General features: G+C 33.6%; 2 protein-coding genes across 2 annotated transcripts; one reads left to right on the top strand and one right to left on the bottom strand.

The window, feature by feature from the left end:
* Positions 1-2,961: 2,961 nt before the first annotated feature.
* LOC18100073 (delta(14)-sterol reductase) lies at positions 2,962-11,103 on the bottom strand. The gene is made up of 13 exons (XM_024602578.2): positions 10,958-11,103; positions 10,756-10,873; positions 10,600-10,670; positions 10,411-10,467; positions 9,456-9,547; positions 8,694-8,741; positions 8,201-8,321; positions 8,055-8,101; positions 6,139-6,220; positions 4,026-4,102; positions 3,804-3,923; positions 3,404-3,478; positions 2,962-3,312 (listed from the first exon to the last, which is right to left on the bottom strand). The coding sequence occupies exons 1-13, from the start codon at positions 10,997-10,999 to the stop codon at positions 3,159-3,161; spliced, it is 1,104 nt and encodes a 367-aa protein (XP_024458346.1). The 5' UTR covers positions 11,000-11,103; the 3' UTR covers positions 2,962-3,158.
* Positions 11,104-12,065: 962 nt separating this feature from the next.
* LOC18100074 (uncharacterized) lies at positions 12,066-15,056 on the top strand. The gene is made up of 4 exons (XM_006381258.3): positions 12,066-12,483; positions 13,517-13,843; positions 13,944-14,597; positions 14,773-15,056. Exons 2-3 carry the CDS (start codon positions 13,523-13,525, stop codon positions 14,586-14,588), a joined length of 966 nt encoding a protein of 321 aa, XP_006381320.2. The 5' UTR covers positions 12,066-12,483; positions 13,517-13,522; the 3' UTR covers positions 14,589-14,597; positions 14,773-15,056.
* Positions 15,057-15,362: the final 306 nt, after the last annotated feature.

Consider the following 15,362-nt stretch of genomic DNA (forward strand, 5'->3'; position numbering starts at 1 on the left):
TGTCAAGGAATCATCTCAATTCAATAGTTTAAACTGTTAGGTGCTGTTCCAAGATATAATTTATATTATTCTTTAACATCCACTAATGAGTCAAAAAAAACTTCAAATAATTATGGTCGTTCCACAAGTATTTGATAGGTTTTAAAGAAAGCTTCAAATAATTATGGGTCGTTCCACAACTATTTGATAGGCTTGAAAGAATTTTTTTTTTGAAGTTGGGCTTGCTCACGATTTATCAATATTGTAAAACAAGTCTATTTAAAAAAATAAAAGACCTCTTAAAAGGTAGTAAAATACCAGAAAAAAAAAAGCAGTGTAGAGAAAGAAAATAAAAAAGAACGTTCTTTTGATCATTATGTATGTTGTGTTTCGTACCTGATGATGATTCTTGGGTATTTATATATTTTTATTATACATTTTACTCATAAATTAATAATGGAGAATAATTGTTTTATTATGAACAACCATACAACTAACCTGTAAGATGAATTATTCAGGTAGATGTCAACATTGTTAATTTATAAAATTAATAAGACATTTAAATAAGCCACACTAATAACCTGTAAACCAAAGAATCAAGTGGACAATTATGGTGGCTTGAACATTTTTAAACATTGTTTGGTGTGCCATGTTCGTTGAAAAGGATTGACGGGTTTTTTGGCGTTATTGAGCTTGGTTTAGCTACCATTCTCTTCTCTTTATGGATTGGGCTAGGCTGGGCCTTGTTTTTTACCTCCTCAGTTTGAGCATTTTTTTCTCCTTTTTTTTTTATTTGTTATTTTCTTCTTCTCAGATGGCATCTTTTTTCTCTTTGGTTGGCTTTGACTTTTCTCTTTAATTGGGCTAGGTTGGTCCTTGTTTTTCACCTCCTCAATTTGGGCCTTTTCTCTTCGTTCTTCTCTTTCTTCTCTTTAGTTGGGCTTTTATTTTCTCTTTGATTGGGCTTTCTTTACTCTTTTTTCCTTCTTAGTTGGGCTTTTTTCCCTCCTAGGTTAGGCCTTTTTTTCTTCTTTTCCCTCTTCCTTGGTTGGGTCATTTTTTTCTTCCTTCTCTCCTTCTTTTGCTGCTCAAGATTTTTTTTGGCTCGGTTGGATGAAAAAAATTAAAATTGAGCGAAAGTCTTTGAATTTGTGTTTGGAAAATACTGTGATATATATATTAATGAAGCTAGTAGAGATACATATATTCTGGTTTTTGTTGGTTATGATGTGGAAGTACGTAGTAAAAGAGGTGAGTATACATCGTGGAAGGTAAATGAGTTGTGTTAATATTTAACTAGACGTGTTATATCATAAGCTAGATTAAATTTGTTTTAATATAAAAACATATTTTTAAAATATGTTAAAGAAAAATTTATAATTTAAATTATAAACTTGATTATTTTTAATATATTTATTTTATTTAATTATATGATAAAAAATAAAGCAAATGCACAGTAAAAAGAAGATAATGATGGCCGGCACACAAAATTCATAAGATATCGACAATTCTTTTGTTTTTGGTCCAGTAATAATGAGTAGTACCTTGGAAAAAAAATGGAGAACTTCATTCAATATTTGTTTTTCATTTTATAATTACTTTGAAGGAATTTTGAAAATCCAAGTCATGTGCAGTAGCAATACTTGGCTGCAGAAAGTATATATTTTCTATTTTCTGTTTCAAGTTTTATTATTCATTAATATTCATATTTAATTTTTAAAAATTAAATTAAATTCTTTTCTTTTTTTTAGAATTGAAAAGAGTTTTATACATGTAAAATATCTCCAATTAATTTATGGCAGTTAATTTTTATCTGTTTTTAGAGAACAGTACAACAGTAAAATACATGAATTATATTTACAACTTTCTATCTAGGGCTTTCCTGTTTCATTGAATAATGATACGGACTCGTAATTTTGAGAAAGAAGAGGCATCAAACATTTTTATGTCTATATGATGCAGTTAAAATTTGGTGAAAATGTAAATACGACATCAGTATACTACATTATCGCAGAATTTTAGCAATACCCTACACTCTTTTCTTGCTTTTATCTGACAAAAAATAATGGAGGATATAAACTCGCTTGGCTGTTGGCCAAAATTCAATTTTTTTTTGAAGTCTTGGTTTCCAGCCTCAAAACTAGGGGACTAAGAATTCATTTGGCTACGCGTTAAAGTTTGTGTTTTTTCAAAAACACATGAAGCAAACGTTTGGTTAACAAAAAAAAGCTACTTACTATGCATGAATCCCACAATAAATTGCGTGCGAAACGCAGGCAGATGAAAAGCAGAAAAATGCTACTTTCTTGCGCGGCTCTCAATTCAACCATGCTACACTGTTCACTGAACAAGGAGGCATACTCACTGTTCACTGAACAGTGGAGGCATGTGTCCACTGTTAAGTGAACAGGGGAGGCATACTCATTGTTCACCGAACAATGGAGCATATAAACAGTGCAAATTGCACTGTTCACGTGAAATTCTTTTTTTTTTTTAGTGTGTTAATTTTTTAACATTTTTTTTTAAAAAACACTAATATAAAGTGAATTAATTAAATTCAATCACACTGTAATATAAATTTTATACCTGATAATATTTTATCTACGCTCAAAAAATTATAAAAACTATAGTTCTTATCAGATAAATTTTGTATATAATGGAATTATAAATAGTTTAATGAAATAATAAAAAGTATTTTTTATAAAGTATTTTTTATTTCATGATGTAATAGGAGTAATTAATTCTACAATATTTAAATTTAAAACCATCAATATTAATATATATATATATATATATATAACCTCAATTTCAAAAACATTCTTAACCAAACACATTAAACTAATTTTTTTTCAATCTCAATTTCAACCACAGTTTTAACAAAACACCTATTTTTTTCAAACTAACCTCAACTAAAAGTACTTTTTATAAAATAACTTTTTTCAAACCACAACCACAACAGATACCGCAATACCAAACACACTCTAAATCAAATCATGGAAAAGTTTCTCCCTTCATCTTCAGAACAAACACAAAATTGTGTTGATCGTTTCAAGCTGAAAAGGCAAAATGGTCGCCAAATTGCTGGTTATAAATCCTACAAAGAACACATGACATACAAACACCAACCACTGGGATGCTCGTACACTTGAGTTCTCCAGCACTACGGCAGAAGCTTTGTCTCAGTAAACGTATGGCAGTATTCTCCATGGAACAAGTCTACGGTATTCCACCCATACTTCTTTGTACTTCTCTGCACAGCGAGCCTCGTCTCTCCTTTCTCTCCATATTAGAAGGATAAGAAGATAAATCGGGTAGAAGTATGGGACTGGAGAACTGCAAAAAGGTGAGCATTTTTTGTTGGAAGCTGTTTGCTTTTGAATCATCTAATTCTATAGAAATTCATATAAAGAAATTGGAAAATTACCTTGTTCCACAAGGCAGACTAAAGGATAGTGCCAACAACAGGTCACCCAGGTAATTACAATGCCTTGCGACCCCCCTTGAACACAAAAAACATAACGTCAAGAAGATGCATGAGATGAACCATCATGGATGTTGTTGCCAGAACCCATGGGAAATGTGATGCTTCATGCCCACCCCACACCCAGATCCCTCAACAACAGCAACAATGCAGTTGTAATAATAATCCATCAGTACAGGAGTTGATGCATAGCCTAATTGGTAACTACACCTCTCCTCTGAAGAGAACATTATAAGTTCAAATCTCCTCTCCCCATGGTATAAAAAGAAAAAGAAAAAGGGAACAGTTATGATGGCAATACGAGATAATGAAGAAGATATCGACGATCAAATTGAAATCTCACCAATAACCAGAAGCAAGCAGCTTCCCCCCAACAACCTTTGGCGGCTTACCCCATATAAGTGCTTTGGGATTCTTCTTGAAGACATGCTTTTGCTTGTTAGCTCCTCTAAATACCAGATATCTGCCCAGTTTTATGCCAAACAACTGTAACTTTAGTTAATGATTTGAAAGAAGTCAAATATAAGTCACAAAAAGAGTGAACTACGCATTGCCGGAAATTTACCCAATCAGGAAAACAAAGCAATTTGCTATAACAGCAGCAGTTGTCAACTCCACTTTGTTACCCAAAAGCCACCAGCCCTATAAACATTGACAATACACAAACTGAATGGTGTCCTTTAAGTCTCGTATAGGCTTTGCCATACCTCCTAAGTGGTAGTAGCAGGCTTAGTAATTGCAATTTAGTTATTGAAGACAATGCCTCACAATAATAAAAAGTAACACTGATCTTGCAGGCGTTAAACATGCATATCAACTGGAAAGGTGAAACAAACCACAAGGCTAAAAGTGTTGTTTGTGCCTCACTATGGAAACAATAAAATAAGCACACATGAATTTAATGTCGTTCAGTTACCCCCCCAAATTAATTTTCACTACGAAAACGAGATCAAAGCCACTGATCTTACATGCACAAACAAAGACCTCACACACCCACTCCCAAATCCAATACACCCAGCCAATCCCCCTCACTTAGAAAATCCAACAATTTGGAGCTCCTCAAAACTACCAAACAATATACCTCTATTGCACAAAATTTATCAATCAACTATTGCAAGGAGACCAAGCACCTCTATTGCTTCTACGACAAAAAGGATGCCTTCATGACCTGCAAAACTTCTCAAAGATGCTTTGAAGTAACCAACAGAAAACTTCTCAAAATATGAGACTTCATCTTCTCTTGGGCCAAATTTAATCCTATTCATAACAAGGATCTTCTACTCTGGGTCAAAGCCAACAATCTTTTACTACTATCTCTATTTTTCGAGGCAACACCAAACTATTTCTTGTTGTATAAGAAATCTTACATTAAATAAGAAATCCATCCACAACAAATAATCTTGTAATAAATAGGAAAACTGAAATATTGTTTAGAATAGGAATTCAATACAAACCCCATCTTGGATCAAATTCCATCATGCATCACATCATCTTCAAGTTGAATTTCGTGCATCTTCAAATTTCATGATCATCAACATACAAGCCATCAACAAAATACACATAAAATTTACTCTTTTGAAAACTTAGTATAATGATCATTAGCAATCATGTCTTCTTAAGGCTACAATGTCCGTTATCTTTAATTTCATGATCTATATAAACTACACGCTCTAATACTAGTTGTCATGCAAGTTAACACAAAGCAATAAAACAATTATATATGAATTTAAGCAATAAAACAATCATATATGAATTTAGTGTGGTTCCACTACACTTACTACTCAAATTAACTCTCACTATCAAAAAAGGGATTGTAGTCACTGATCAAGCCCTCGCACCCACTATCCAAATTCGATTACACCCAGTGTAATATTTCTCACTACACAACTATCTCCAAAAAGACCCACATTTGGAGCTCCTACAAACAACTAAAATGTATACCATCATGCCAAAAAGGGCCAAACTACTTCTAAAAAGAGACCAAGCAACTGCTTCTACTACAAAAAGGATACATCTATTACTTGCAAAACTTCTGAAAGGTGCTTTAAAACACAACACCTCAAAGCTTTTAAAAAAATCTTCCCATAACAAAAGTCTTTTACTCATGGGCCAAAACCAACCTCATACAGGAGTCTACAGGCCTCTCTTTAGAGAAGCAAAACCCAACCATGTATCATATTACACAGAATCCGCATTATACTAGAAAGCTCTCTACAATAAGAAATCATACTAAAAATGGGAATTTAATACGAATATCAATGAAGAACTTTAAGCCAAACAAACAACCTAGTTAAATAAAACCCATAATGCACTTGTAGAATTCTTTACATCTAATAAATTATGAAGCATGTATACTAAAAGTGTAGGATGCACCTTTCAATTTTCAATCCCACAGCCGAGTGTGAGTTGGGCACATGACTTCCCTTTTTATAAAACATTCAATTTATTTTGCAAAAAACATAGCAGTATCTTTTGCCAGAACCTGGTCAATATGCAATAACCATCTATTGATTGACACTACAGAGACTCTGACTATGATGGGTTAATTAGTCATCCATGAAAATGGAAATATTACATTTCATTATTAGCTTAAGCAATTGTCCAAAAAACATTGATTGCAGTGCAACAAGAGACAAACAAAGTTCTTTCAAATAAATGTCAAGCTCACAGTCACTTGCCTGGATGCTGAAAGTAAAAGGAATCCAGACCAGGTCTCCAAACACCAACATGAAGCCTAATCTCTCAGCAATTATGTCCCATCTGTAAAACAAAATAGGTTAGTATGCGAACGCCAAATAAAGAACCTTAAAATTATAACCTAAAATTGAATTTAATAACAAGGAAACTTTTGGGTTCTGTAACTTTTAGTGCTTCAATAAGAAAGGGCAAGTTTATGGACACATCTTTGCTTTATTTCATTGTATAATTCACATGAATAGTCCCTAAAATCCTCATTTCTGTCAAGTGTCAGGAATTAGTGATGTAAATTTCAGGGTAAAAATTTCTTATGCTACCATTTGTAGGATTACCATTCAGATGGTGATGACCCAACTAGACTTGCATATGCTATGTTCTCATATGATGAGATCATGAATCTCAAATGACTTGAAAGAACAAATGTGTGGTGTTTGTTAGGAAACAAGTGCATTGAGTGTGGCTGCTGACCCAAAGTCTGATTGTCACAGTATGCATGCAATCAAGTTCCATTGAATATTACAACGAATTTTAGACAAGAAGAGAATTTTAGAGCAAATTACAAGGTGCAAAAAGTATTGGAAACAGTGAAAAGAAATCTTAGTCAAAGCAATGAACCCTGTGCTAGCATTTGAAAGTAAATTTCAGATTTAGCAACACCACATGCAGAGGAGCAGGAACAACTGGCAGGCATTGTAAGACAAGTTGATGAATTCAATGAAGATGATAAAGCAATAGATTTTGTACCGAAAAAAAATTGAAGCATCACAAATTGCATGGTTTAAAGAAGAGGACAATCAGATCAACTTCATCATTCCTCCAAATTCAGTATTATAGTTGAGAAGACTATTTGCCAACACAAATACTATTAGAGGCCAAACACTTGCGACACTTGAAGACTGTATCTTCCTAGAAATAAAAAAAAAAACCAAGAAAGAATTCATAACCTTCAGGTTACGCCACAAGGTGATATTAGTCAGGTGCAGCTTTTTAGAAAGTCTGTTCTACCAACCACATATTCTTGAAAGACATAAATCTAGCAGTTCTTCACAAACTTTCCCTGAGTTTTAGCTTTCACTTTGGAAACTTTGAAGTTTTAATCCAACAGATAATTTAAGAAGTATGAGATAGAACTAAAATATCAGTTGGGACATAAGTATGGCTTCTTGGAATTTACCTACCCTTTGCCTAAAACTCATCCCGAATTACTTAACGGTATCTGCATATAACACTCACAAACTGATATTCATAAAAACAGAAGTAGCATTAATTGGTTGGAGCTTTCTTATCAAAGAAAAATTTTATGTTAGGGTCTGTATGATAGCTATTTTCACATACCAATATTCACAACTAGGATTCATTTTAAAATTTAAGGGGGACTAAAGTTGGCCATAGTTTAGAAATTCCTACAAGGGACTTTGGCTTAGGTCTGGCTGGAGAGCTTATGTAATATATACAAACATCGGATGAGCTCGAGGAAAATCTTTGCACTGCTCAGTGCTCTAGTCAATCAACTAGATTTCCAAATCATTTTCTCTGTTTCTTTGTTTTGATACATCAACTAGAGCTCCCTATTGTTCTACTTTTACATATGCCTTTCAGATTTCATATAAGTTGAGTTTGTATAGCAGAACAAGTAGGTTAATATTGTGTGATAATGTTATGGCCCACTTGCACTAAAAGTCCTGTTTTCTCTCCTTCCCTTGCCCTTTTTTTCTCTCTCCTGTTGATAAACAAGCTTGAACTTAAGTCTTCCAATCTGAGCACAAAACTCGAACTGGAAACCACAATCAAGCTTTGTCATTCCTATTTACCAGTTTTCTGCAGGTTTACAAGTATAAAGAGAAAAGAAGAGTATTTGAAACAATTTCTGCAGCAGAGGCACAGGTCATGTACTTACGTGGAGGTCATGTACTCCTCATAAAAGAAGTAGTCCAGGATGTATATCTGAAAGCAGGATGTAGACAGAAATGACATTCAGCATCCAATTTGATGTGGAAGAGAGATGAGAATAAAATCATGTGCTCCCAAGAATTGCTAAATTACCAGACAGAAAATTTGGTAAAGGATCATCGAATGGCTCAAGGTGGCGCCCTGAATAGTTTTTGCTAGAACTGATAGATTGATAAATAACCATCCCATCATTCCAGATCTAACAAAGAAGAATCTACAGAAGAGAACCACCATTGTTAGTCCATAATCATGTCATCTCTTTACTACTAACATCAAAATTTCAAGACGCAAACAATGATTTGCACATATGTTAAACCATCTTATCTATGTTGTTATCAGCTGCAAACAAAACCTACAGACCAAATAGGAACAAAGAACATCCATGCTATTACTGCATTAAATGAGACAGTAAAACAAAGAAAAGCACCAAGTACAGTAACAGATATAGCAACATAAAGTTTGATATCAAGATTAAAATCCTAGAGACTATCATCATATGATTGCTGAATTGCATGAGCATTGATTAAGATTCTTATCAGGTTCCACAGAAGAAAAGGCATATACAATTTAAGACAGGATCACATACTTGAGGTCAATGCCCAAAAAAGAAGGATTGAGCTGTACTCCAAACCACCTATTGAATGACAAAAAGGGTAATAACGTTAACATAATAGATCAAAAAAGTATTCCATTAGGGAAGCTAACAGATACACAGAAGATGAACCTTTTATTTTCCCAGACAATATGCTGAAAATTTATTGAAGAAATCATTGAAAGTTAATTAAGTAGGCACAGCAGGAGCAGCCACAATGAAGACAAAATTCAATGATGCAAAGGTTGTTGAGGGAACAAGAAACTTTATGCTCGAGAATCAATTCCTTGTGCTCATTATAAAAAAATAGGTTAGGTAGAAACAATGGTGGTAAATTGAGCAGTCCCATTAATCTTAATTTGTTGACCAAAGGTTGACATATAATAGCCAGAATTGAATTTGATGTTATTATAAAAATCAAAACCCCCTTTAGCAGCCATATTTTGTGTTGCATTGGATGACAGAACCAGGCAGCAGTGAGATTATCTAATCATGGATTACATATGTAGCTTGGATTCTGTTGCCGTGTAAGATAGTAATATTAGGACTACGCATGCCTCTTCAAAGTTTACTCTTCCTCATTCATATTCACAATTATGTGCAGTAAACTAACAAAAAATGAAGATTTTCTTTTAACTACAGGTAGGAAACAAGACGCATAAAAAAAAGGATCCTGAAGTCATTCATATAATAAATTTGATCAAATTCTGCTACTCAAATTGGAATCTCTTGGATCGAGTTATTCTTCTAGAGTACCAGTCATGTATTAGGTTTCCTGTAACACAAGGCTTAAGGGAAGAACTCTGATTTCGAGACTTGCAACCAGCAGCATAGAGTGCTAACGTCACCTAAAATGAAAACAGAGAGTTAGAGGAACAATTAGAAAGCAACGAAAATTGTTACTTCAAAAATAAAGAAAAGGTAATGAGCAGCAACTATAATTCTGTCAATAGCAAGGTATGGTTCATGCTGAAGCATCCAAAAACTAATCACTAGAACACATTGAGCTTGAATTGGCACGTGTACTTCTTTTAGTTTGATTGGACAACAGAGAGTGTATTTTTTTAGTCTGGTGGAAAATATATTAAGGAAAATCTGAAGGCTTGAAGATAAAAAGGCAAAGTAGTATTACAATCAGTAATGGACAACAATGACAGTGCATAACCAAAGCATTTCATATGGATAAAGATTTTCTGTTTCAGCATAATGATTGAATAATTAATGTATGTTTGCCTTTAATTATAACATAAGATCTAGTCTCATGGGGTTGAACTCAATAAGCCAAAGGATGGCACTGCCCTCCTAACCACCTGCTTTTCTGAATCTAAATCTCTGTTTTTTTTCTTTTTCTGAAAGGGCTTCTTTAGAAATCGATAGGTGTAGAGAATTGCCCACATCATATCACATCATTCTGGTATCAAACATTGACCACTGTTTGCATTTGAGAAATAGATCATGGTCATTATCTATGCATGGTCGAGGCAGTGCCGCATGAAGCTCGACAATTTGAGAATTGAGAACAAAGTTGAAAAGTAGTAGACAAGTTCAGCAATGCTTAAACATGTCTAATTCATGATGTATGTTGACCTGCGAAACCCTTTCATATGAAAAAAGGAAGAAGAGCTAGACTTGCACTCAAGAATATTAAAATGGATATTCGTTTATACCCTGAAAGCTATAAAACTAGAAATCTAATTAAAATATAACTTACTAGAAAACTGAAAATGAATGTTGCCGATAGGAGCTCGAGTCCTCTTTCTGATATCACCTGCACACATTATTTGAACATTAACTAACTAATAAGTGGAGTCAAAATAGAGCAAGAAAATGTGAGTGTACATTTAAAAACAAATGGCAAAGTTAAGAAAAGAAAGGGAAAATAGAGCTAAAAAAAACGCACAGTAAGTGATAAAAGTTCCATCTTAGCTCCAACACCAAGAAGCAGAACCAGCAACAGCATTGAGAACAGCCCTGTAGAAGAAAAGACACAAACAATGAGGGTTTCGACGAAGAAGGAATATAGAGCAAATGAAAAAAAGTGTGAACAAGCAACGACCATTGCAACGATAATGGAGACGAGAGCCGTCTTGTAAAGTGACACCGGGAACCAGTTTGGCAGGGAGTACAGATCCAGCAATAGCGAGGTAAGTAAGGAATGTTACAAGTATACCAACCTATGCATCAAATCAAATCCATTTTGTTAAAGTCGGAACAAGATTCCATGACATAATGATAAAGAAAAGAACCAGTTTACTTACAGATTTCCAAGAGGGAATTACAAGAAGATAATCCAGATCCATTTGGAAATGGGTCTCTCTGTCTAGGGAGCTTTTTTCTACTTTGCAACTCTGTGTTTGTTTATGTTACTACATTGTTTGGTTCCGAAAAGAGTTGAGTTTTGTGTCGTGGGACCCGCGACAAATTTGAGTTTGAGTATATCTAGTATTGTGTATTGATTTGAAAAAGATTGTTTTATAAAAATATTTTTAGTTGTTTTTAATTTGAAAAAATATATATTTAATTAAAATTATAGTTGAAATTAAAGTTGAATAAAAAATTATTTAATATGTTTGATTAAAAAATTACTTTTCAAATTGAGGTTATAAAATAATTAAAAATATATATATATATATATATATATTAATATTGATGGTTTTTAATTTAAATATTGTAGATTTAACTACTGTTATTATATCATGAAATAAATAATATTGATATCAAATATTTTTTATTATTCCATTAAACTACGTGTAATTTCATTACGTTCGAAATCTATCAAACAAGAACTACATTTTTCATGGTTTATTAAGCACGCAACAACATCAAGTAAAAATATTATCAAGAACAAAATTTGGATTGCAATCAAATTATGCAAACGCTACGTCATCAAACGATGTTCTTTTAATTTTTTAAATAAAACATAATTAAAAATAAAAATAAAAACTGAATTTTTTTTAACTGGGTCGGACCCGGCAAGAACAAAATTGGAATTGCGATCAAATTCTGCAAATACTACATCATCAAGCGATCTTTTTCTAATTTTTTAAATAAAACATAATTAAAAAAATAAAAATTGAATTTTTTTTAACTGAGTTGGACCGGTTCAATACATTTAGTTTTGAACCGGACCCAATCAGTCCAGAACAATAACAGTAAAGAATGATTCTTCTGTTCACGTGAACAGTGGATTTCAGTAGTTCACTCTCCACTGTGTTATGCAGGGCAGAAAGCAGTAGAGAACTTCTTTTCGCAAACCTATGATTTTAATTTATTTTAACCGGCTCCACATGAATAGTAAATCATGGTTTTTATGTTACCAAACGTTTAACAGCTGCGGTTTTGCTTTAAAAACAACCGCAGCCGCGTAAACAAACACCCATGAAACGCAGTTAATTGCGCAGCAGTGTAGACATGCTTTTGTGGTTGGGGTTCTTAAATATGAATTTAAATGTTTTACTAATTAATTACATGCTTTTGTGGTTGGGGTTCTTAAATGTTTGCCCAGAGTTACTATAAAATGTCAGGGCTGCCCTGCTAGTCTCCTTCACCGTTTGTAAAGAAAGGCAAAAAATGACCTCCTTCTTTCCCTGAGAAACCAGCCTGCAGAGACGTCCTCTAAAAAGCTCTGACTCTATAGAGAAACCAGAGCACCTAGATCTACAGAGCATCCCCCAAACGCTTCCATAATCACAACACAAGCCTGCAGAAAAGGCACTGAACACCAACATTTTGTTCAACGTTAATTACATCCAGAACGACAACATCAGACTTCTTCCTTATTTCAGTGAGTTCGATGCATTTGTTGTTTACTGCCATTAATTACTTCATTTTATTTGTTATAATTACCGATCTGTTGTTGCCATGTTCAAAATCTATCTTCTTCCTTAGCTTGCTTCAAGGAACTTACTGTGCATGTAATTTTTGGTTTATTAATTCATGATAGAATGAAATGACTAATTAGTTTTTTGTATACATTCTGGAATGGGTTCTACCAATTTTTTCTTTTCTTACTGTAATTGTTTTTTTTTTTATTATTTCTGTCATGATTCGTAATATATCTGAAACTATTTATCATTAATGTAGTTAGTGAATCTGCCATCAAAATGTTGACATTTGATGTCATATAGTCTCCATAGAAGTTGATTATCTTCAGTTCATGGTAATGACAAATGGTCTTCACCGACAATTGAATTGGTCATTTCATGCCACTACTACAGTCGGTTTATCTACACTCTTGCAATGCTACTCTAACTCACCTGGTGCAAGGGAAAATGATTAATACTTGAGAGATTACGAGTCTGAATGAATGATTAACCTGTAGCACATGACTGAAATTTTAATATAGAATAGTAGGGTAGCAGGCAATGACTACTTTTGTTTCACCATCACTATCATTTTCATACGGATGTCATGTTTTTGGTTTTATATTCTTAAGGCAGTCAGGAATTAGAAGAAGAAAGTTTGGTAAATTGCTTACAATGGCTTGGAGAGTTGGCCATTTTTTATTCTATTTTACTCCAATGCAATGTTTGCCACTTTCTTTTCTCTTTTATGATTGTCTTTGTTTTTTAATTGTATAACAGCAAGTTAAATGCCATTATGTGCGCATCTTTGTATTCTTAAAGTTCTTCATACCTTTTGTTTTAACTATATTGTCTTTCTAATTTTACATCTCACACATACTGAATACCATTTTCCTGTTCTGTCAAGCTTTTGGTAGCTACATACATGTCATTCGTTTGTATTGCAATCCAACAGTAACATGCATATTGCTTGCACATTCATCCTAACATACTATAACTAATTGTCTTTATAAGAAACATATGGATGGGTCGGAAAGTCACGACAAAGCTTCTTGGACCAAGGCAATGTTGCACACATTTTGCGATATATGCATCAAAGCTATCGAGAAAGGGATGAGGCCTAATACTCACTTCGACAAAGCTGGATGGAAATTTATTATCACTGCATTCAAAGAACAAACTGGACATTCGTTCACTAAATCACAACTGAAGAACAAATGGGACGGAATTAAAAAGGACTGGAGGATTTGGAAAAGGCTAATATCTGAAACTGGTGTTGGATGGAGCTCTGAACTTGGTACAATCTCCGCATCTGATGAATGGTGGAAAACTAAAATACAGGTCTATTTTTTAGTAACTTACTATCTTAAATGAATTTTGTTTTCCTTAAAATCATGCAATCGTAACTTGTATTTGACTATGTTTTGTTTATTACTGTTAGGAAATTAGAGGAGCAAAGAAGTTTAGGCATGTCGGCATAGAGCCAACATTGTGTGCAAAATATGACACAATGTTCAGTAACATTGTCGCAACTGGACAACATGCATGGGCCCCATCTCAAGGAATGATTTCTGAAGAAGATCAAGGTGGTGATGGATTGGGAAATTCAAGTAATGTTGGCATAAATCTCAAGGAAGGAATTGGCGATTCAGAGGTGGATGTTGTTCCTGATTTTGTGGAAGATGTTAGTAGGATGGTGGCTGGTTGTAATGTCCCAAATAGCAGTAGCAACCACAGTAGTGTTAAAAGAAAAGCTACTGAAACCTCCATACCTCAACCTCAAAAAAAAAAGGGGGGGTCTGGAATGGGAGCTAAGTTATGCTCACGTTTAGATCGACTTCTTGAGAGTGTTTTGATTGCTAGTAATTGTACAGTGAATTCAAGAGACAAGAAAGGATGTAGCATTGAGGAGGTAATGGAAGAGTTTCATTCAATACATGGTGTTGACTTTGGAAGTCCAATACACATCTTCGCAACAGAATTCTTCCGTGGAAGAAGCAAAAGGGAGATGTGGAAAGCAATGGGAAATCTTGAGAGAAAATACTCTTGGTTGAAAATAATGTACGAACGACAATCAAAACAGTAGAAAAAAGAGGTCAATTTCTATCTTTTCATTTGAGTTTCCTAATTTTACATACGATAATTCCTTAAGTTATGTCGTTATTTACAATTTATTCTTTCAAATTACTATTGTTTGTGTGTTGTTTGTCTTATCCTTATGAAATATGTTATGTGAACCACATGTTAATATAAGTTATATTTTTTAACAGTTGTTAGAGGGGAAAACAATGTTATTGCTGTCTACTGCTGTGTTCGTGGAAGGTTCGCAATGGCATGATAACTTCACGTTGAATGGATCAGGCTGTGAATCTTTTATTTTCTGTTCTTTACATAGTTCATAATGAACAGCTGTTAAGTTCTCTAACGTGTATGCAATGTCTTATGTTGATATATTGTAATGGTTTTATGTTGTAATTACACTGATATTTGTTAGGCCTATTCTAACAGCATGTTATTGGATAATCTAATTGAACAATGATGACTGTTTTAACAACATTTATGTTGAGAACAAGTCCCCAATTAAGTTGCAATTCATGTAAATTGTCACAATCAACCGAAATTGGCTTTGTTTGTTCTGTGTTTTTGGGTTGATTTAATTCGAGTGATGCATTTCATAAGAAATCCTATTATATTTTATCTGGTATTTACAGTTATATATACTTTGCTATAAGGCACATTATATTGTAAAGATATGTCGTCTTACACAGTGACATAGTTATTTGGGAAAGCAATGGGAAATCTTGTCCTTGTTTGGTTAGTCTTGTTATGCTCATTCCATCGAAACCTTATTTTTTTAGAG

Source organism: Populus trichocarpa, chromosome 6, assembly GCF_000002775.5.
Source record: "Populus trichocarpa isolate Nisqually-1 chromosome 6, P.trichocarpa_v4.1, whole genome shotgun sequence".
In the NCBI taxonomy this organism is placed as follows: domain Eukaryota; kingdom Viridiplantae; phylum Streptophyta; class Magnoliopsida; order Malpighiales; family Salicaceae; genus Populus; species Populus trichocarpa.